The 21,800-nt window shown below is 41.5% G+C and overlaps 1 protein-coding gene across 1 annotated transcript in view; it reads right to left on the reverse strand.

Annotated features, from left to right (window-relative positions):
* The window catches only part of DNAH7 (dynein axonemal heavy chain 7), a 270,571-nt gene that overhangs the window by 47,592 nt on the left and 201,179 nt on the right, over nucleotides 1-21,800 (reverse strand). The window contains exons 45-50 of the mRNA XM_084642935.1: nucleotides 21,034-21,219; nucleotides 17,529-17,692; nucleotides 8,852-9,006; nucleotides 7,739-7,929; nucleotides 1,452-1,585; nucleotides 587-922 (exon numbers count right to left, since the gene is read on the reverse strand). Of these exons, the coding sequence (XP_084499061.1) occupies nucleotides 587-922; nucleotides 1,452-1,585; nucleotides 7,739-7,929; nucleotides 8,852-9,006; nucleotides 17,529-17,692; nucleotides 21,034-21,219 (1,166 nt within the window). The remainder of the gene's footprint in view (nucleotides 1-586; nucleotides 923-1,451; nucleotides 1,586-7,738; nucleotides 7,930-8,851; nucleotides 9,007-17,528; nucleotides 17,693-21,033; nucleotides 21,220-21,800) is intronic.

A 21,800-nucleotide genomic window follows, 5' to 3' on the forward strand; every position in this document is an offset into this window, starting at 1 on the left:
TTGGCTGCAGCTGAGGGACTAGCCCAATGTGTGGATTTCACTGGTGTGATGCACTGGAAGCACGTGTGCAACCCTCTACTGGTAACTGCAGGTGTATAACAGAGCAGTAAACCTATTATTATTAGTTACATATTGCCAAAAATTTGCACGGTACTTTACAGACATCTACAGGTTTTATCCAAAACTGGGTTAAAATCTAAAAAAAGACAAGACACACACAGCTGGTAAAAGGGATACAGCATGAAAGCGAAGTGACTGGCCAATTACTGTGTGTCTTGCATGTATCTTTTTAGTTCCACACAGGACCAGAAATAGTAATAAATAAAATAAGAAATAATATAAAAAATAACACTTACTAGCATATTGTACCCTATTTATACCTGTAAAGAACTTGTCCTCAAGGAAAGTTGATAAGAATATATGGACCCTTCTGCTTGATTCAAGAGTACCAAACAATATTCCAAGAGTAATTATAAATACAATATACTTTGGAGAAATGTCTGTGACTCCTTCTTGAGTAACAATGAAAGCCAATTACCGTACTTTTTTTTTTAATTAAGTGAGAATGGAGAATTATCTTTCTTACCTTGTTTGTAACTCTTCCGATTTCTCTGAATTATCTATAGACATGACAAAAAGGTTAATAAACCACGAAAGAGAATACTGGTACATTGGCTCAATGTTGGCTAGATCAGCAATTGAAAAAAACAGGATTGACGAATGAATAGCAATAGGACGGTAACCCATCCGGGTAGTATCAATCTTTTTTTCTGTCTCTTCGGCTATAGCTTGCTTCTCAGAAATCTCATTAGCCAGAACTTTGGAAGAAGACAATATCTTAATGGCAGTTTCATCCTCTAAAATATTTCCTTCTGAAGCTGAGAGAACTTCTAAAATCTTGTCTTCTATTTCTTTTAGTTGCCTAAAATAAAATACAAAATTTTCATATAGAAAATGTGTAGGTGTTGTCCACTAAAGTGTACAATGTGTACAACACATGCAATGTGTATTCAAGATATGTAACCTGAGGATTAAAGACCTATTTTTGTTCTTACAATTTTTTTTTAAAATTAAGCTATTTTCTAAATACCTGTGGTCATACAGGGCTCACTTATTCTTCTTACAAAGCAAAATGACTCCAAGGGAATGCAGTGTACAGTAGGTATAGTGTAGCCAGCCTTCCTCCAACTTTGCATACTTCATGCTCTGCCTTCATGTGGAAAAGGATCCGTTCACACCCACCAAGTACAGGCCAGACCAAAAATGGCCCACAGTGAAGATTCATTTCTAAAAACATCAGGCAGGAGAACAAGTAGCAACCTTTGCCCCCAGCTCCTGCTCTCCCCAAAACTTGTTAAGACTCCTCAGAAAACAAAGCAACCAAGGGGACATTCAAAAAAAGCGTTGAAGGACAAGGGGTAGAGTCCCCAGCAAAATAAGTTTTTTGATACCTTTTATTCTGAGCTCCTTGCAAGATTAGGGCTTGCTTTTCTTCTTCAAGATCTGGTCTCTCTCTTGCTACTACAATTCCAAGAAGCTGATCTTGCATTCCTTCTGGAGTTATCATGAAGTTCAGTAAGGTTACCTGTAAATGAAAGGTGTTACAAAGCACAACACAATTAGGGACAGATCAAATTAAAATATTGTTCCTCTTCCATGCTGTCATAAATATAAAGGGAAGGGTAAACCCCTTTGAAATCCCTCCTGGCCAGGGGAAAGCTCCTCTCACCTGTAAAGGGTTAAGAAGCTAAAGGTAACCTCGCTGGCACCTGACCAAAATGACCAATGAGGAGACAAGATACTTTCAAAAGCTGGGAGGAGGGAGAGAAACAAAGGGTCTGGGTCTGTCTGTAGTCGTCTTGGCCGGGGACAGAACAGGAATGGAGTCTTAGAACTTTTAGTAAGTAATCTAGCTAGGTATGTGTTAGATTATGATTTCTTTAAATGGCTGAGAAAAGAATTGTGCTGAATAGAATAACTATTTCTGTCTGTGTATCTTTTTTGTAACTTAAGGTTTTGCCTAGAGGGGTTCTCTATGTTTTTGAATCTAATTACCCTGTAAGATATATACCATCCTGATTTTACAGGGGGGATTTCTTTATTTCTATTTACTTCTATTTTTTATTAAAAGTCTTCTTGTAAAACACTGAATGCTTTTTCATTGTTCTCAGATCCAAGGGTTTGGGTTTGTGGTCACCTATGCAAATTGGTGAGGCTTTTTATCCAACATTTCCCAGGAAAGGGGGGGTGCAAGTGTTGGGAGGATTGTTCATTGTTCTTAAGATCCAAGGGTCTGGGTCTGTAGTCACCTAGACAAATTGGTGAGGCTTTTTACCAAACCTTGTCCAGGAAGTGGGGTGCAAGGTTTTGGGAAGTATTTTGGGGGGAAGGACGCGTCCAAACAGCTCTTCCCCAGTAACCAGTATTAGTTTGGTGGTGGTAGCGGCCATTCCAAGGATAACGGGGGTAATATTTTGTACCTTGGGGAAGTTTTGACCTAAGCTGGTAAAGATAAGCTTAGGAGGTTTTTCATGCAGGTCCCCACATCTGTACCCTAGAGTTCAGAGTGGGGGAGGAACCTTGACACATGCTCAGGAAGTCTGCAAAAGACCAAGCAAAGCTGAAAACAGATGATTTGGACGGCAGAAAAATTGAGGCTGAGGTTCTACAGTCCTCTGTGCTATGGAGTTTTTGTCCCATAATTACGATCAGTAAGAAAGAAAGGGTCCATCTTCTCTGTGAATTTTCTTTTTCTTTCCTCCCTCCAACACAATATGGCATTCCCCAGTTCCATAGGAAATGGAAGCAGACAAAAAACTCTGGCACTCAGTCTGGGCTTAGAATTGCCCCTCAAAAAAGAACTCTCCAGAGTGATAAGCTTTCAAAGTTGAAAAAATACTAATTATAAAAAAGGTTAAAAAGTGCTATTCAACTCAAATCATTTGCAATACAGCCTGGACAAGAAATTTAAGGATGTCCTAGAAGAACATGCTATTCTTCCAAATTACTTAACATGCAAGCAATAGCCAGAAAAACTATGGACATAATGCTCCGAGGGAGTGTTCTCAAAAAAAAAAAATCACAGATAAGACAGAATTTTCCCTTCTTCATCCCCTCCCCTCCGCTTCACAGAGGAAAGCAGAAACCCTAGGAAGGGAGGAGGGATTCAACTATGCATAATTTGGATAGAAATGTAAGGGTTCCAACAATCTAACAAATTTTGCATCTACAAAGGAGAGGCTGTTGACAGTCACCTTCTGAAAAAGTGTCACTAGAAGACCACATAGTGCAGATCTCATTTTAAGATGTATGTGATATCTCCACCCATTAAATCACTGCTCCTTTCACAAAATGAGTGATAATATGCTAGGGAGGAGTTATATCCAAGGTTTTGAATACCTGTACTATACTCACCTCTATGCACTTGATGGCCCCATTCACATCCAATTTATGCCCTTCATTAACCAGAATGATAATACCACTTCCTACCATATGGTTATCTTGAGAAAGAAATCCTTATCATTGTCTACCATGCCTTGATAGAATATGCCTAATTGAGGTTCCATAGAGAGCATGCCAAGCTCCAAAATCCAAGTGGTTGAGCAGATGGCAAATAGACAAGATATTGAAACACAGGAGAGGGGCATACTGACTGCAGGAGGCTAGAAATATGTTTTTTATAATTTCTTGCAGCATACAGGGCAAGATCATGACAGGAATCTGCAAACCACTGGAAGACTGATGAGCGTGGTGGTCTTATGATATCAGTTATGTAATGGTGTTTAGAGATTTCCTTTGGTTTCTTACAGTGCAATACACATGTAAGGTACCATATATCTCCAGTTACACTCACCTATCAGAATGTGAAATTAAACCTCCTTTGATCTTTGAGAGACAATACTGAAATTATGGATTTCAGTATCGTTAGTTTATTTTAATTTTTGAGAAAGGATAAACTTGTCCTTGGGATACGAAAAGAGTTCTATTGAGTATTCATCTTAGATTATTTCAAGACCAATTTTTTTTTTACTCCCAGAGGAGGGCCTACCCAGAAGCTCCCTTCCAAGAAAGGAGATATCTTCACACTTGTGAACACAAAGTCAAGAGGAGTTTTTAAATTGGATAATAATCTCTCAAGTGGGAAGAGGGAAAGATATCTTGAGAACCCTGAGAAATGTTATGTACTTCAAAGGAGTGTACTGAACAATGTGCCAGACAAGAATGGACTTTTTGGACAAAGTGTCAAGTGATTTACGTGGGGAATCTCCAGGTGGATGTGAATGCAAATTCCCCACCTCCAGTTATGGAAAAAGCCAGCCTTTTGAAGTTACACACTGAGGAGAGGACCATTATCTGTTGATTACCTGTTCCCTGACTCTCAAGATCAAAGGCCTAAGCTGTATGAAGGAAAGACTAACCCATTCATGGGTGTTCTGTTTCTGAATCTGAAATAGTTATGAGCTTGTAAACCACAGGAAAAACCCAGTTGTGGGTTCTGAAGGGCTGATACCTACCAGAGCCCAAGGCCAGAGTCAGGGTAAGGTATTTAGCATTTGTGTAGGTTCTTTTATTGTTTTTAGTATGTTTTTTCTGTAATGCTTTCACCTTAAGAATAACATGCTTGCTTTGTGGTAACTCATAGCTGCTGGCAATTCTTGCTTGTAGCCTTCAAAGAGAAAGTAAAGTGCACACGGCCATTTGAGAGTCTGGTTTGGGGGGACTATATCACAGTGAGGCCAGGAAACTTTGCAGTCTAGAAAACCGCCGGTCCGGAGGAAGAGGGATGTTGGTCTCTGTTCAAGAGAGGTGACAGCTGAGGAGATGAAGGCCTAGAGGGTTGCCCTTGGTGGACCACAAGGAGGAAATACCACTGAAGTTGCCCTGAACTGTGACAGCTGACTTTCAGAGGATGGCCTACCTTGAAGCTCCTTTCCAAGAAAGGAAATCTTTTCAGACTTGTGAAACCCCAAGTTAAGAATTCAAGAGTTTCTGAATTTGATAATTTTCCGGAGGAGCCCAGCCTGAGTCTTCTGACTCTCAGAAATGGCTACACTGGTCTTGTTCTAATGTTTAATCTTGATGCTGGTCCCTGAAGGAGTAACAGTTTTAAAGGGAACATCTAGTGAGGTAGGATAGCCTGAAGTTTCTCTCACTGGAAGGAGGAAGGGCCTTCTTTCCTCCATGGCTTCTTAGACTGCTTTATCCCCATGCTCCCTAAAGTGCTTACCAACAGAATATTTGGAAGGATGTTGTCAGAAGCAACTGATCTCCAGAGTCTTCCATGCTGCTACATAGAGACTTTTGAACGTACAGAAAATCTTACATCAAGTGCAGCACTGGTCCTGAAAGAAGCTGCTACAGAAATATAGTTCAAGGTAGATTTTATGTGGGTTTTTCCACAAAATTGTTCCAGTGACCTCCCATTCAAGATAAGTCCTACAAAATAAGAGGGTGCCACCAATAATATGATGGCTGAGGCCACTTCATTCAAGTTTTGTTTAAGTGATGATTCTATTCTCCTGGGATATTAATTCTCTGCAGCTTTACATCAAGCCCCTCCCAGGCCACCTTGCCAGGAGACTTTCCCTGCTTTAGCAGGCCATGTTCTATCTAGCTAGAGTCTTTTTCTCCCTGGTATCTCAGGGTCCTCAGCAGGAACCTTCATGCTCTCTGCAGCCTTCTCCAGGCCTTTGCTGAAACTCTCTCTGATGTCTCAGCATCAAGCTTGCCAGCCTGGAGTCTTTTAAGCCCCTCCCAGTGACTTGGAACTCCAGCTAAGCTGTTTAATGAAAGTCCACCTCTTCCAGGGTATACTTGTCCAAAAAGACAAACGCAAAAACCCCACAGAGTCTTTGCCTCAGCCCCTCCATCCTGAGGATTTAGTCTGTCTTCAACTCAGACATTAGTTTTTAGCCCTTCGTGGGCTCATTTTTTCAGCCTCTCCCCATCGACTCCTTGGGTCACTGCCTGCTCTTTTCCTGAGCAGACCCTTCCAGAATTTTCTTCCTGGAGTCTTCATTCTCTCCCCCACAACCTTCTTCCCCCAGAGAAAGAGTACCTTTGCTTCATCCTGTTGGAAAGATAAGATGACCTAGGGAATCTTTTTCTACTGCATTTTTCCACAGCAGCGAGTCTCGGAACCTGGGTCTACAGACTTGAACAGGTGTGTACACTCTAGAAATTCAAGCTCGGGCTGGAGTTCAGGCCAGCCACCTTGTGGCAGAGAACTTTCATCTCTCTCCCCTACTCCTTGACAATACAAGGCCAGATATGAGAGAGATGAGGAGGGTGTTCAGAGTCAATTACCCAAGAGTGGTAACTCTCTGTGTATGGAATCACTGAAATCTGGAGATGAACAGGTAAATATGATCAATTGTTGACACAAGTGATAGTGTGTAAAAGATTTATATATAACCAAAGTTGTACAAATGAAGGCCATTACTGAACACAGGGAAAGGTGGGTTTTTTTGGTATTAGATATAGGACTCGAGTCTTCACTTCATTACATGAGTTTGATGCTGGTATAACTCCATTAAAATCAACAGAGTTCAACTATTATAAAACTGGTGCACACAACCGAGATTCAGGCCTGAAGCATTGTCGTCTCATTTAACTTGGCATGATATTTTATCAGGTATCAGATTTTTAAACTTTTTCTCATGCAATTCATTTCTAAATGTATATGTGGCATAATAGTTTTTGCTTTTGGATGCTTTCTTATATTTCATCTTTGGTTTTTAACTTGTACCTAATTGTTTTATCTTTGATTAAAAAAAATCAATGTCTGGGTGCTTTGAGGTGTAATAAAGCGAACAGAGGTTCTTTATTTTCATTAATTTCTTTTTCTACCCTTTCTTTCTATGTCAGTGCTCCTTGTCAGTTGGAAGTTAAGTTATTGTTCCATTCTGCTGATTTTCAAATTAGTTTAGAAACAAATTTCAGATCTAATTTTCAGGGCTTCATGCTCTAATAGAAGCAACGTTCAGCCTAAATATATGTTTGAGCCACTAACATACACATTTTTTAAAAAGTAACAGTGAATAAAAAGTTTAATAGAGCTCTTGAGTAACTGCGAGGAGCAAGAAAACACTAACTTTATTCTATGAAGCAGGAAATATACCTCTGCTGCCTAACTTGCAACAACCACAATAACTCACTTAGTTCCTTATAGTTTGATTCACAAGGGAAGTCAGGTGTGAGTGGTGAAAGCTACTGTTATCACATTATAAAAACCTGGAAAAACTATATGGTGGAAACAGGAATAATTTTGTCACTTCTCTGTAAATTTGTATTCTTGTATATACCCAAGGCACAAAGCCTGGCACTGCTTGAAGTCCTGCCAACAGCAGTCACCATGGAACCAACTCTCTAGAAGATTTTAGAAGCCCAATTTGTAGCCTGTATGGGCATGGGGCTCCAAACTCCCCACAGATATTTCTATGCTGAAAAGCAACTCAGTAAAATTGGAACAAAAAGTAATGGATTGGGAGGAAGTTAAATACCAGAAATTAATGTTTAGATTAAATTCTTCAAAGTATGAATGACTGTTTTGTGAAACAGTAATGGTTTGTCAACTCTAATATCAGCAGTTAGAGATTACTCAGAGATTATGCCAATATTTTCAGAAAAAGTGAAGGAAAACAACAACTTAGATATGAGGAACTCTTTTCTATCTGCAGCCTACAGGGGAAGTATTGTTAATATTAAAACAAAACACATTAATTTTCAAATCTCTCACCTTAACAGATGTTTCAGGAAGATAGTGTGGGTTTCTCAGCTTGGTTGTAATATAAAAGCGAAAGTCAGGAGCATATTCGATGGTGGAGTCCCCAAGACGGATGCATATACTACCAGACTGCTTAAATGTCTGTTTGAGTAGAAGTGGTTCTAGGATAGGGTCCAGTTCTTCTCCAACATTTTCCAGCAGCACTTGAACACAACAATAACTAGATTTTGATTCATTTTCTTGGCAAGAGATATCTCTGTTAAATGTGTATTTACGATGTGCAAACAGATACTACTACTTCCACAATACAAATATGGATCTAAAAGGATGTGGTAGGAATATGGTAAAACTTTCTTAAATACATTTTTTAAAAGTTCAAGGAAGTTTATATTTGCTTTGTGATATTTATCAAGTTTGAATAGGGCAGTGAAGATTCTCTGAACTGTAGTATTGCTTGAGTATGCGAGCGTTAGGCTGGGATTTTCAAAGGGTCCTAAAAGAATTATTGAATGTCAATGGCATTGGGGCTCCTAATCCCAATTTTGAAATCAATTTTTGTTCCCCCTACAAGGAAATAAGGAATTAAAGGATATATGAGTTGTTTCTTTACTTGTAGTTAAACTTTTCATTGAAAATAACAATCTAAATAACTCAAATAGTTAACTGTAAGTAATGATTTTCTGATTCATTTACCTTGGATCAGATATGGTATATAAGAATGTCAGTAAAAGTACTATACTGAATACTATCTATTCGTAAAATAAGCATAGCCATACAGGAACAGACAATTTGACAGATAGTGTGTTATACATTCTTTGGAAGGTAAAAGTAGAATTATTGTATCATGAAAACAAGTATATGGCAAAATCTCAAACAATTAAAAGAGCCAAATTAAAGAGAGGATTTCAAATTGATATTGGAGATGAAAAATCTCACAACCTGCTGTGACTTCAATTACTAAAGATCTAATTTGATTAACTATCAATAAACAATGAGGGATAACAAAATCTCCCTTTTTCTATGAATCTGACAATATTTGGTACTCGTATCATCCTTATTTTTGAGTTAATTGTGCCCTCTCCAGGTTTTTTCAGAAATCTACATTTTCATTATTCAATCACTTACCAGGAGTGCCGAACTGAATGCAGTTTTCCAGTGTTCTCACAAATTCAGGGTCACTGAGTTTAATTATGTGCAAACTATTGGTTTTTTCCATATTCTTTATCCATTTGTTTGCTTGGCCCTGGGGATCTATCATCAGAGGCCATCTTCTTGCATTTCTGGAGGAAAAAAATTGAGATAACTAAACTTTCAGAACTAGATTATATACCCTTAAAATGTTTACCATATGCTTGACTTTAATGCAGTTTACTTTATGGTGCCATTTAAACAGAACCTTCTAATCTATTCTATAAAATACTTAGGGACAAATTCTGCCTTCAGATGCTCGTGTGAGAGTCCCACTGACTTGAACAGACACTTTGATCACAAAAATTATTAAAATATTTCAAGAAGCATACTTAGAATAAAGTTTCATTAATTTTACAAATCTTTTAAGTTTAAAGATCTATACTGTACTTGTAGCATTTTGAACAGCTATAATATATTTGTGATACAAATGACTTGGAAATTTCTAATGAATGAACTCAGTTTTCCACCAAAGATAGATTTTACATCTAAGATAACAGAAATGAAGCAAACAGAACGAGGAGTTCTTGTGGTACCTTAGAGACTAACAAATTTATTTGAGCATAAGCTTTCTTGGGCTAAAGCCCACATCATCAGATGCATGCAGTGGAAAATACAGTAGGAAGATATATATATACAGAGAACATGAAAAAATGGGGGTTGCCATACCAACTCTAATGAGAGTAATCAATTAAGGTGGGCTATTATCAGCAGGCGAAAGAAAACTTTTGAAGTGATAATCAGGATGGCCGATTGCAAACATTTTTTCATGTTCTCTGTATATATATATCTTCTACTGTATTTTCCACTGCATGCATCTGATGAAGTGGGCTTTAGCCCACGAAAACTTATGCTCACGTAAATTTGTTAGTCTCGCGGGTGCCACAAGTAATCCTTGTTCTTTTTGCTGATACAGACTAACACAGCTACCACTCTGAGAAATGAAGCAGATAGTCAAGCAAATTCAGACTTAGCACAAGTGGGTACAACTCTTGAATTTGAGCTGTTATCTCAAGGGTATAGCGGCCATGCTTTAAAACTTTTGAATTTTGCCTTACATAAACGAGATAACCTTCAAACAGCATTTGCAGTATTCCCTATATGATTTAGGTAAATTATTTAGATATGTAAGTGCAATCACATCACTGTAATTCTCACATAAAAAACCCACCCCACTCAAACAACATCTTTCCTGTAACATTTTGATTGGCTACTAAAACCTAACATTTTGGCACTGCCATACAGTTCTAAACTTGATTCCTCCCATCCCAAGACCTATATTGGCAGCCCAGTCAACCATGAGCTGGGAATTTGAGCATGAGTGGAGGAACGAGTTTTTTTTAGTTTGCTCTTGAACAACCCCAAAGAGTCAACGGGAGAAATGCCACTCCCCCACCACCCACACTCCATCTCTGTCTCAGCAGTGGGGATGTTTGATAGGATTGGCAGGAGATATACAACCTCTAGTGTCCTGAGAGGAGTGGGGAGGGATGACAGGCTACTCTGGAGCCTTCCTCTGTCTCCCTGCTACCCAGAATACACAGTAAGAGCATGCCTGCTCAAGGAACAACAGCAGAGAAGGAAGAATGGTTTATCTGCCTCTCTCTGCCACCCATTGGCTAGGCCGAAAAGAAAGAGGAGAGTTGATTGTCTCTCACACCCTATCCCCTTCTTGCATGTGAAGCCCTCAGAGCATGTAGCATCCATTCTCCTGCTCCAGCCCTACCATGGAGGCCTAGTTTCCAAGATGCTGTGGGTCTGGCCAATTACCAGTTTTGGGGATCAAGAAGCAATTTTTCCCTCGAGACAAGATTGAGAAGTTGTCCCGTGGGTTTTTCACCTTCCTCGCAGCATCATGAGTTTGATGTGGCTGCACTCAGAGGGTATGTCTACACTACGAAATTAGGTCAAATTTATAAAAGTCGGTTTTTTAGAAATCGTTTTTATATATTCGAGTGTGTGTGTCCCCACAGAAAATGCTCTAAGTGCATTAACGCGGCGGAGTGCTTCCACAGTACCGCGGCAAGTGTCGACTTCTGGAGTGTTGCACTGTGGGTAGCTATCCCACAGTTCCCGCAGTCTCCGCTGCCCATTGGAATTCTGGGTTGAGATCCCAATGCCTGATGGGGCTAAAACATTGTCGCGGGTGGTTCTGGGTACATATCGTCAGGCCTCCGTTCCCTCCCTCCCTCCGTGAAAGCAGCAGCAGACAATCGTTTCGCGCCTTTTTTCTTGAGTTACCTGTGCAGATGCCATACCACAGCAAGCATGGAGCCCGCTCAGGTAACCATCACCGTATGTCTCCTGGGTGCTGGCAGACATGGTACTGCATTGCTACACAGCAACAGCAACCCCTTGCCTTGTGGCAGCAGACGGTGCAGTAGGACTGGTAGCCTGTCCACGTCGGCCAGGAGCGCCTGGGCAGACATGGGTGCAGGGACTACATTAGAAGTGACTTGACCAGGTCATTCTCTTTAGTCCTGCAGTCAGTCCTATTGAACCATCTTATGGTGAGCAGGCAGGCGATATGGATTGCTAGCAGTCCTACTGTACCATCTTCTGCCAGGCAGGCCTACTGCATCTTCTGCCAAGCAGCCATGAGATGTGGATGGCTTGCAGTCCTTCTGCACCGTCTGCTGCCAGCCAAAGATGTAAAAGATAGATGGAGTGGATCAAAACAAGAAATAGACCAGATTTGTTTTGTACTCATTTGCTTCCCCCCATCCCCCGTCTAAGGGACTCATTCCTCTAGGTCACACTGCAGTCACTCACAGAGAAGGTGCAGCGAGGTAAATCTAGCCATGTGTCAATCAGAGGCCAGACCAACCTGCTTGTTCCAATAAGAACAATTACTTAGGTGCACCATTTCTTATTGGAACCCTCCATGAAGTCCTGCCTGAAATACTCATTGATGTAAAGCCACCCCCTTTGTTGATTTTAATTCCCTGTAAGCCAACCCTGTAAGCCATGTCGTCAGTCGCCCCTCCCTCCGTCAGAGCAACGGCAGACAATCGTTCCGTGCCTTTTTTCTGTGCGGACACCATACCAAGGCAAGCATGGAGGCCGTTCAGCTCACTTTGGCAGTTAGGAGCACATTAAACACCACACGCATTATCCAGCAGTATATGCAGCACCAGAACCTGGCAGAGCGATACCAGGCGAGGAGGCGATGTCAGCGCGGTCACGTGAGTGATCAGGACATGGACACAGATTTCTCTCAAAGCATGGGCCCTGCCAGTGCATGCATCATGGTGCTAATGGGGCAGGTTCATGCTGTGGCACGCCGATTCTGGGCTCAGGAAACAAGCACAGACTGGTGGGACCGCATAGTGTTGCAGGTCTGGGACGATTTCCAGTGGCTGTGAAACTTTCGCATGTGTAAGGGCACTTTCATGGAACTTTGTGACTTGCTTTCCCCTGCCCTGAAGCGCATGAATACCAAGATGAGAGCAGCCCTCACAGTTGAGAAGTGAGTGGTGATAGCCCTGTGGAAGCTTGCAACGCCAGACAGCTACCGGTCAGTTGGGAATCAATTTGGAGTGGACAAATCTACTGTGGGGGCTGCTGTGATGCAAGTAGCCCACGCAATCAAAGATCTGCTGATATCAAGGGTAGTGACCCTGGGAAATGTGCAGGTCATAGTGGATGGCTTTGCTGCAATGGGATTCTCTAACTGTGGTGGGGCCATAGACAGAACCCATATCCCTATCTTGGCACCGGAGCACCAAGCCGGCGAGTACATAAACCGCAAGGGGTACTTTTCAATAGTGCTGCAAGCTCTGGTGGATCACACGGGACATTTCACCAACATCAATGTGGGATGGCCGGGAAAGGTACATGACGCTCGCATCTTCAGGAACTCTGGTCTGTTCCAAAAGCTGCAGGAAGGGACTTTATTTCCAGACCAGAAAATAACTGTTGGGGATGTTGAAATGCCTATAGTTATCCTTGAGGACCCAGCCTACCCCTTAATGCCATGGCTCATGAAGCCGTACACAGGCAGCCTGGACAGTAGTCAGGAGCTGTTCAACTACAGGCTGAGCAAGTGCAGAATGGTGGTAGAATGTGCATTTGGAAGTTTAAAGGCACGCTGGCGTAGTTTACTGACTCACTTAGACCTCAGCCAAACCAATATTCCCACTGTTATTACTGCTTGCTGTGCGCTGCACAATATCTGTGAGAGTAAGGGGGAGGTTTATGGCAGGGTGGGAGGTTGAGGCAAATTGTCTGGCTGCTGGTTACGCACAGCCAGACACCAGGGTGGTTAGAAGAGCACAGGAGGGCGCGGTACGCATCAGAGAAGCTTTGAAAACCAGTTTCATGACTGGACAGGCTACGGTGTGAAAGTTCTGTTTGTTTCTCCTTGATGAAACCCCCTGCCCCTTGGTTCACTCTACTTCCCTGTAAGCTAACCACCTTCCCCTCCTCCCTTCGATCACCGCTTGCAGAGGCAATAAAGTCATTGTTGCTTCACATTCATGCATTCTTTATTCATTCATCACACAGATAGGGGGATGACTACCAAGGTAGCCCAGGAGGGGTGGTGGAGGAGGGAAGGAAAATGCCACGCAGCACTTTAAAAGTTTACAACTTTAAAATTTATTGAATGCCAGCCTTCTGTTTTTTGGACAATCCTCTGTGGTGGAGTGGCTGGTTGGCCGGAGGCCCCCCCCCACTGCGTTCTTGGGCATCTGGGTGTGGAGGCTATGGAACTTGGGGAGGAGGGCGGTTGGTTACACAGGGGCTGTAGTGGCAGTCTGTGCTCCAGCTGCCTTTGCTGCAGCTCAACCATACACTGGAGCATACTGGTTTGATCCTCCAGCAGCCTCAGCATTGAATCCTGCCTCCTCTCATCACGCTGCCACCACATTTGAGCTTCAGCCCTGTCTTCAGTCCGCCACTTACTCTCTTCAGCCCGCCACCTCTCCTCCTGGTCATTTTGTGCTTTCCTGCACTCTGACATTATTTGCCTCCACGCATTCGTCTGTGCTCTGTCAGTGTGGGAGGACAGCATGAGCTCAGAGAACACTTCATTGCGAGTGCATTTTTTTTTCTTTCTAATCTTCACTAGCCTCTGGGAAGGAGAAGATCCTGTGATCATTGAAACACATGCAGCTGGTGGAGAAAAAAAAAGGGACAGCGGTTTTTAAAAAGACACATTTTATAAAACAGTGGCTACACTCTTTCAGGGTAAACCTTGCTGTTAACATTACATATATAGCACATGTGCTTTCATTACAAGGTCGCATTTTGCCTCCCCCCACCGCGTGGCTACCCCCTCAACCCTCCCCCCTCCCCGTGGCTAACAGCAGGGAACATTTCTGTTCAGCCACAGGCAAACAGCCCAGCAGGAACGGCCACCTCTGAGTGTCCCCTGAAGAAAAGCACCCTATTTCAATCAGGTGACCATGAATGATATCTCACTCTCCTGAGGATAACACAGAGAGATAAAGAACGGATGTTGTTTGAATGCCAGCAAACATACACTGCAATGCTTTGTTGCACAATGATTCCCGAGTACGTGTTACTGGCCTGGAATGGTAAAGTGTCCTACCATGGAGGAAGCAATAAGGCTGCCCTCCCCAGAAACCTTTTGCAAAGGCTTTGGGAGTACATCCAGGAGAGCCGCGAATGCCAGGGCAAAGTAATCCTTTCACATGCTTGCTTTTAAACCAGGTATAGTATTTTAAAAGGTACACTCACCAGAGGTCCCTTCTCCACCTGCCGGGTCCAGGAGGCAGCCTTGGGTGGGCTCGGGAGGGTTTGGGTGGGTTCGGGGGGTACAGACTCCAGGTCCAGGGTGAGAAACAGTTCCTGGCTGTTGGGAAAACCGGTTTCTCCGCTTGCTTGCTGTGAGCTATCTACAACCTCATCATCATCATCATCTTCTTCGTCCCCAAAACCTGCTTGCGTGTTGCCTCCATCTCCATTGAAGGAGTCAAACAACACGGCTGGGGTAGTGGTGGCTGAACCCCCTAAAATGGCATGCAGCTCATCATAGAAGAGGCATGTTTGGGGCTCTGACCCGGAGCGGCCGTTTGCCTCTCTGGTTTTCTGGTAGGCTTGCCTCAGCTCCTTAAGTTTCACGCGGCACTGCTTCGGGTCCCTGTTATGGCCTCTGTCCTTCATGCCCTGGGAGATTTTGACAAAGGTTTTGGCATTTCAAAAACTGGAACGGAGTTCTGATAGCACAGATTCCTCTCCCCATACAGCGATCAGATCCCGTACCTCCCGTTCAGTCCATGCTGGAGCTCTTTTGCGATTCTGGGACTCCATCATGGTCACCTCTGCTGATGAGCTCTACATGGTCACCTGCAGCTTGCCACACTGGCCAAACAGGAAATGAGATTCAAAAGTTCGCGGTTCTTTTCCTGTCTACCTGGCCAGTGCATCTGAGTTGAGAGTGCTGTCCAGAGCGGTCACAATGGAGCACTCTGGGATAGCTCCCGGAGGCCAATATCGTCGAATTGTGTCCACAGTACCCCAGATTTCACCCGGCAAGGCCGATTTAAGCACTAATCCACTTGTCAGGGGGGAGTAAGGAAATTGATTTTAAGAGCCCTTTAAGTCGAAAAAAAGGGCTTCATCGTGTGGACGGGTGCAGGTTTACATCGATTTAACGCTGCTAAATTCGAGCTAAAGTCCTAGTGTAGACCAGGGCAGAGAGACCAGAACGGAGGAGGCCAAGAACTTGGCAGAATTCAAAAAGGACTGAATATTTAAATGAATAATGAGAACAGCCACAGTTCTCTTACATAAACTATTTAGAAAGGATATAATTACTTATGTTTCAGGGCCTAAGACAACCACTACCTAAGTAACTTTATGAAGAAACTTTCATTATTGGAATGTGTTTCCATAGTTGGCCACTATGGAGTTTCTTGCACCTTCTTCTGAAGAATTAAGCAGTGGCCACTGAGAGTTTGCTAATTCCTATGTCTCCTTCAGATCTTACAAGAAGTGTCTTCCTTCCTTACAGATATTTTACTAGTATCAGGAAAGATGCAGAATTTCTTACCATTTAAAAAGTTGTGGTGATCTCAGCTACACTAGAGGTTCTAGCTGACTGACATATTATAACCAAGTGCCATGGGAAATTAAGTATCAGCCCTGGAAAAAGGAAGATCAAACTCCCCATCTGAGTATTATCAGACGTTTAATCAGTCAGTCTGATTAATGTGAACAAGCTTGTTACTGACATTTCTATTTGGCTTTACTTCATGAAGCCAGGTTTTGGAACCAGTTCTCCTATCTATACAAGTACCACGCTGCTGTTGCCATGAGGAAAAGGTCACTCTTATAACTCCAGAAACCTTTCTGTTCAATGTAAGTTCTTCTTTCCTTAGTTCCAGAGAAACAATGTTCCCATAATTCTGTACCCATCTTTAGCATCTCTTTAAAAGGTTGTAGCATGAATAGGCATTCCTAGAGTTTGAAAGAGATATCTGAAGCACATGCAATACACTAGCCAACTGTATCCTGTTCATCTCACCCTGCTCAACATGACAGAGCCTTAGGGCCTCAAAGTTGCTGCAGGCAAGATGTTAAAATCAGTTGGTGTGCTGGGCATCCAGGAAACTATTTAAAGACTAGAAATGGAGATGTCATCTACAAGGTCACTAGTGGCATTGGTGGGTAAGGTGCATAAGTCTCATCTCAGCAAGATTTGCAAAATAGCTTCTGCAGACAAATGGAAACCTTCTATTGGTAGGAAGGTGCCCCAGAGTCGGTTCCCAAATAATTCTTTGAATCACAAAGCTCTAGCTTTATATAGATTGGAGAGACACTTTCATTTCTACCCAATATTCTACCACAAAACTCCTGTACTTAAACTCTGCTTCTTCTCCCACTCCACCCTACTTTATTCACTGCTCACTACTTCCCAGTAGTGATGAAGGAGGAGAGAAGCTGTGCAGCAGAATTTGTTATTTGATAATTTTCCATTAGAAGCTCCCCACCAAGGTAGTCTGCTAAATGATGGGAATAAAATGTGTAACACATTGAATTTTTTATCTAAAGGGAGAATTCAACATATATTTGCCTTAAGGTTCATTAATTCATTATACAAAGTTTGTTGTTTTAATGCTAATAATTGATTGTTGGGGTATTTCTACAGCTTCGGAAGAACTCTGCTGGTGGCCTGAGGCATAATCCTGGAGCGTCCAGCAACAACGTTGGACTGCCTCTGAATTCCACAAGTGCAGGGTATTAATCTATTAAAGCTTCAGAATAACAGTCTCATTTCATAGAGCTGAACGTTTCCTGCTGTTAGTCTACTCCAAGTTTACCCTACCAAGAGGAATCCAAAATTTGCTCTGGCATTTACAAGTAAAATTACTACATGTGTTCATAAAATGTAGTTTATTGCACACTTCTAACATCAAAAAAGTTCAATCCCTTTACAGCAACTCATGAGAATTAAAAGAGGGGAGAAGACTACACTAGAAGCCTTGAAAAAAATATATAGTAAAAAATAAAAACAGCCTTGTTTTTGTTTAGTTTAATTGTTGAACTTGCCACAAAGTAATATAATGTGTCCATAAAAGTAATAACTGAAAAGTATGCTGTAAGAAGCTATTTAATGAAAGCTAGCAGATGTGAATTTTCTACTTACGAGATAATGATACCATTATCAACAGAAAACATGTCAGATGGTAATCCAGCAATGTTCCAAGCTCTGATCTTAACAGGTTCTCCCAAAGTATTTGTTAGGGAAAAATCATCTGAGCAAGGAATATCTCTCATTTTACACACTGATGTCCACTCATTTGTTTGATTCTAGAAGACAAGAATGCAAATGTTAACCAAAGTTTTGTCTGTTCCTTATTACATTTATAAGATTTATAAAATTGTCAATACATTTATCTATATTTTTTCAACTCTTTCCCCCAAACCACTGCTACAGTAAAGTCATTTCTCTACTTGTCTAAACACTAACAAAGAAACACACATAAGAAATTAAAACAGTAACCACTGTTCATGTAGAACATACAGGGCCAGTTCCTTCAGTCATGCTGAGCAACGCTCAGTGCAAGAAAGAAGAGATGAAGCAACATATCTGATTTTAGGCTACATTTGTATTCCTCTGTTCTTGGGGTCAGTTCTACACAGGATGCCTTTCTGGCAGCTGATTGCTATGGCATAGGGATGCTCCAGACACATGCCATTTTCAGACACATTCCATCCAAGGGCCTGGAGAATGGATGATGTAGGAATTGTTATGACAGCTTTTTGACACTGGAGAATATCCCTACATAACTGGAACCTACTGGGTCTGGATCTGCTGGCATTTGTGGGGGTTTTGTTTATATTTTAAACAGAACATGTTTTAAAATTGTGCTCACTAGTCAAACGTCACTTTGAGATTACACTACTTTTCCTAGCTAAGCATAAGATTTTGTTCCTACACTAATCAGATTTTAATAATGGTCTGTGAACTCTTAGCTGCGACAAACATTTTCAGCTAATGCAGATTTGTCAACTGCATCTTTTTATTTTTCAAAGATACATTAGTGACAATAGAAATAGTACAATATTTATTCCTATACAAAAAACTTCATTCACTTGAAATGAAGGTTACTCAAGAGCATTTCCTCTTAATGCAATTTAAAAAAAATAAATTACCAGTTAAGGCAACATTAAAAGCCATAGTGGCCTCAATTCACATGACTTACTACCCAAACATCCTAATATCCAAATGCACTCCATCTCCTCATCTCCACAGAAAAAATCCCTTTCAATTCCAATAAATAACGATGCACACATCCAATTCTTCACAATCCCAATAAAATGCACAACCTGAATTTTGACCACAGTGCCCTGCAGAGCAGAAGCCCCAAGACCCCCCTTCCCCGCTGGGTAGGAGCCCCTATGCCACCACTCTGCTGCAAAGCAGAGTCCTGAGCTCTGCCCTCTCCTCCCCCAAGTCTGGTAGGTGAAGAATGAGCCACTGTAGTGTTTTAAGTGTAGATATAGCCCAGGGGTAGGCAACCTATGGTACACGTGCCAAAGGCAGCACACAAGGTGATTTTCAGTGGCACTCACACTACCCGGGTCCTGGCCACCGGTCCAGGGGGCTCTGCATTTTAATTTAATTTAATTTAAATGAAGCTTCTTAAACATTTTTAAAACCTTATTTACTTTACATACAACAATAGTTTAGTTATATATTAAAGACTTATAGAAAGAATCCTTCTAAAAACGTTAAAATGTATTATTGGCATGTGAAACCTTAAATTAGAGTGAATAAATGAAGACTCGGCACACCACTTCTGAAAGGTTGCCGACCCCTGATATAACCTAAAACAAACGGACTGTTTCACACGGAATTGAGACGCAACCTTGATTGAAAGCTTTGGATTAGGCCAAAGCATTTTATTGTGCTTACAAAACACAGCACTCTAAACAAAAGAGTGAACATCAAAGCCTGAAGTTTATTCATGTTCCTTTCCAAGGCAACAGCCATCACAAATTTAGAAATGATTCTCAGGGGACAGAGAACATTCACAGAGATGTCAACTGAAAGCTCTAGTACTTCATTCAAAACCAAAGTGCCAAAAAGAAATAAAAGCTTTGTTCTTTGAAAAACTGGAGGAAATAAAGGAATTAGCTTCCTGAGAGAATGAGAAACTGCAAAATGAGCAAATGTGAAAGTACTATCCAGAGTCTCAGGAAAGGCTGAAACAGCCACTGAATGAATACATAATGATAACACAGACAACGACAAAGAGGCCGTATATATATTAAAATAAAAAATAGCTGTCAGGAGGTCACAGCTACTGTTATACAAAGAAGGAAACACTTTAGTTTCATATCAGACAATGAGTTCCCACCACCAGCTCCATAAGGCTACACTAAACTAAATTTCTTGAGTAAAACCAGTAAAGTTTAGTTATTGCTAAACGAATAAGAATAAAATTGCCTTTGCTTGTCCAGACTGGCAGGCAGGATCCCCCAATCACCACTTTTCAGAACCCCAATAATCTTTTACCAAAGATCTGATACCTAGCCATACTATATATGCCTGATAAATGGCTGCTTTCATCCAATACACAATTACATTCTCTCAAAATTCAGTAATTGGGAACAGGAAAAAACCGTAGGCAAAATAAGCTCTTGCAAAGTAAAACACTAAAAGAATAATGTCAAAATGTGGAAATGATGAAAAAAATAAAGTTTGGGAGATCTTACAGAATTTTCTAAAGAAAGAAAGATAAGGGAAGATAAGACAGTAAAAGTAGTTAAGTGGAGATAAGGAAAAAAAGATTTAGGCTCAAACGTTAGACTCAATTTTCAAAAGTGGTCATTGATTTTAGATGCCTCTATTTTTGGGTGCCCAACTTGTGACAACCTGGGCTTGATTTTCAGCTGTGTTGAGCAATCATTTCTTCAGCTGAAGCCAATGAGAGATCCAGCTGTTCAGCAAATCTGAACATAAGAGCAAAAGTGCATCAAATTAGGCATCCAAAAATGGAGGCATCCAAAATGAGCAGCTAGTTGAAAATTTTGACGTCAGGTCCTAATCCTGTAGTTATTTTACACACACAACTTCAATTTATGTCAATGGGAATTAAACATACACATTGATTATGATATTAAGTCTACTTTATTTCCCTGCTTCTCCTTTTTCTAAAGAATTATTACACTTTAAATACATTTACACTCTAGTTGTTGACCAGTGATTCTGCAGACATAGGACCTGCTCCTGCTCCCACAGAACTCAGTGTGAATTCAGGCATTGACTAGAATGGTAGCAAATCAAGGCCATGAGGCATAAAGTTACCTGCAGTCACTTTACAGACATTTGAGAAAACCAGCCACAAGGTTCAGGTATTTTACAATTAATGTTGTTAGCAAATAGTAGAGAAATATGAATGAAGAGTTCCCCTGAGTTCTTCTAAGTGAAGTTCAAAGCCTTATACACATGCGCGCGCACACACACACACACACACACACACACACACAAAGAAAAACCTGTTTTTTCTATTCTTGAAATTTTTGAAGTCAATTTTTGAAGTCAATTAAAACATGTTTTTAAAAATCTAAATATTTTAGCAGGAGAAAAAAATGTTTGGTTGGTTTAATACAAAACCATTTAGATAAAACACTGTATTCATTACTTGTCTATAGCTGGATGTGAAGGCTCCCAGGTAAGCCACAATTCCTGAAGAAATGAGGATATCTCCAGTCAAATTGATGTACTGCTTCCCCAGCTCCAGAGCAGTCTGGCTCCAGCGAGTTTTCTCACCACCAAGGCCTCCAATCAGTTGTTCTGCTCTCTGTAGCTTTTTGCTGCACAGGTCAACCTCAAAAACAAAAAATAAATTGCATATAATGGCAGCACTTGTGCTGTGGATTATTTACATGTTTTGATTTACGTCATATGATGAACAGACTACATGGCTCTGGGAAGAAGGATAAAGGAAGTTTGAGGCGCAAGTCATGTTCTCGTCCATCCTCCCTGTTGAAGGAAAAGGCCCTGGTAGGGACCATTGAATTGTGGAGGTGAATGTGTGGTTACACAGGTGCTGTGGGAGAGAGGGCTTTGGATTTTTCGACCATGGGATGTTGTTCCGGAAAGAAGGATTGCTAGGAAGAGATGGGATTCACCTAACAAAGAGAGGGAAGAGCATCTTCGCAGGCAGGCTTGCTAACCTAGTGAGGAGGCTTTAAACTAGGTTCACCGGGGGATGGTGACCTAATCCCAGAGGTAAGTGGGGGAGTGGGATACCGGGAGGAAACACAAGGCAAAGGGTACAAGATGGGAAGCCTCCTGATTCATACTGAGAAAGTAGGGCAATTGGCTAGTTTTTTTAGGTGCATGTACATGAATGCAAGAAGCCTGGGAAACAAGCAGGAAGAATTGGAAGCCCTGGCACAATCAAGG

Source organism: Lepidochelys olivacea (assembly GCF_965140295.1).
Source record: "Lepidochelys olivacea isolate rLepOli2 genome assembly, chromosome: 11".
In the NCBI taxonomy this organism is placed as follows: Eukaryota; Metazoa; Chordata; order Testudines; family Cheloniidae; genus Lepidochelys; species Lepidochelys olivacea.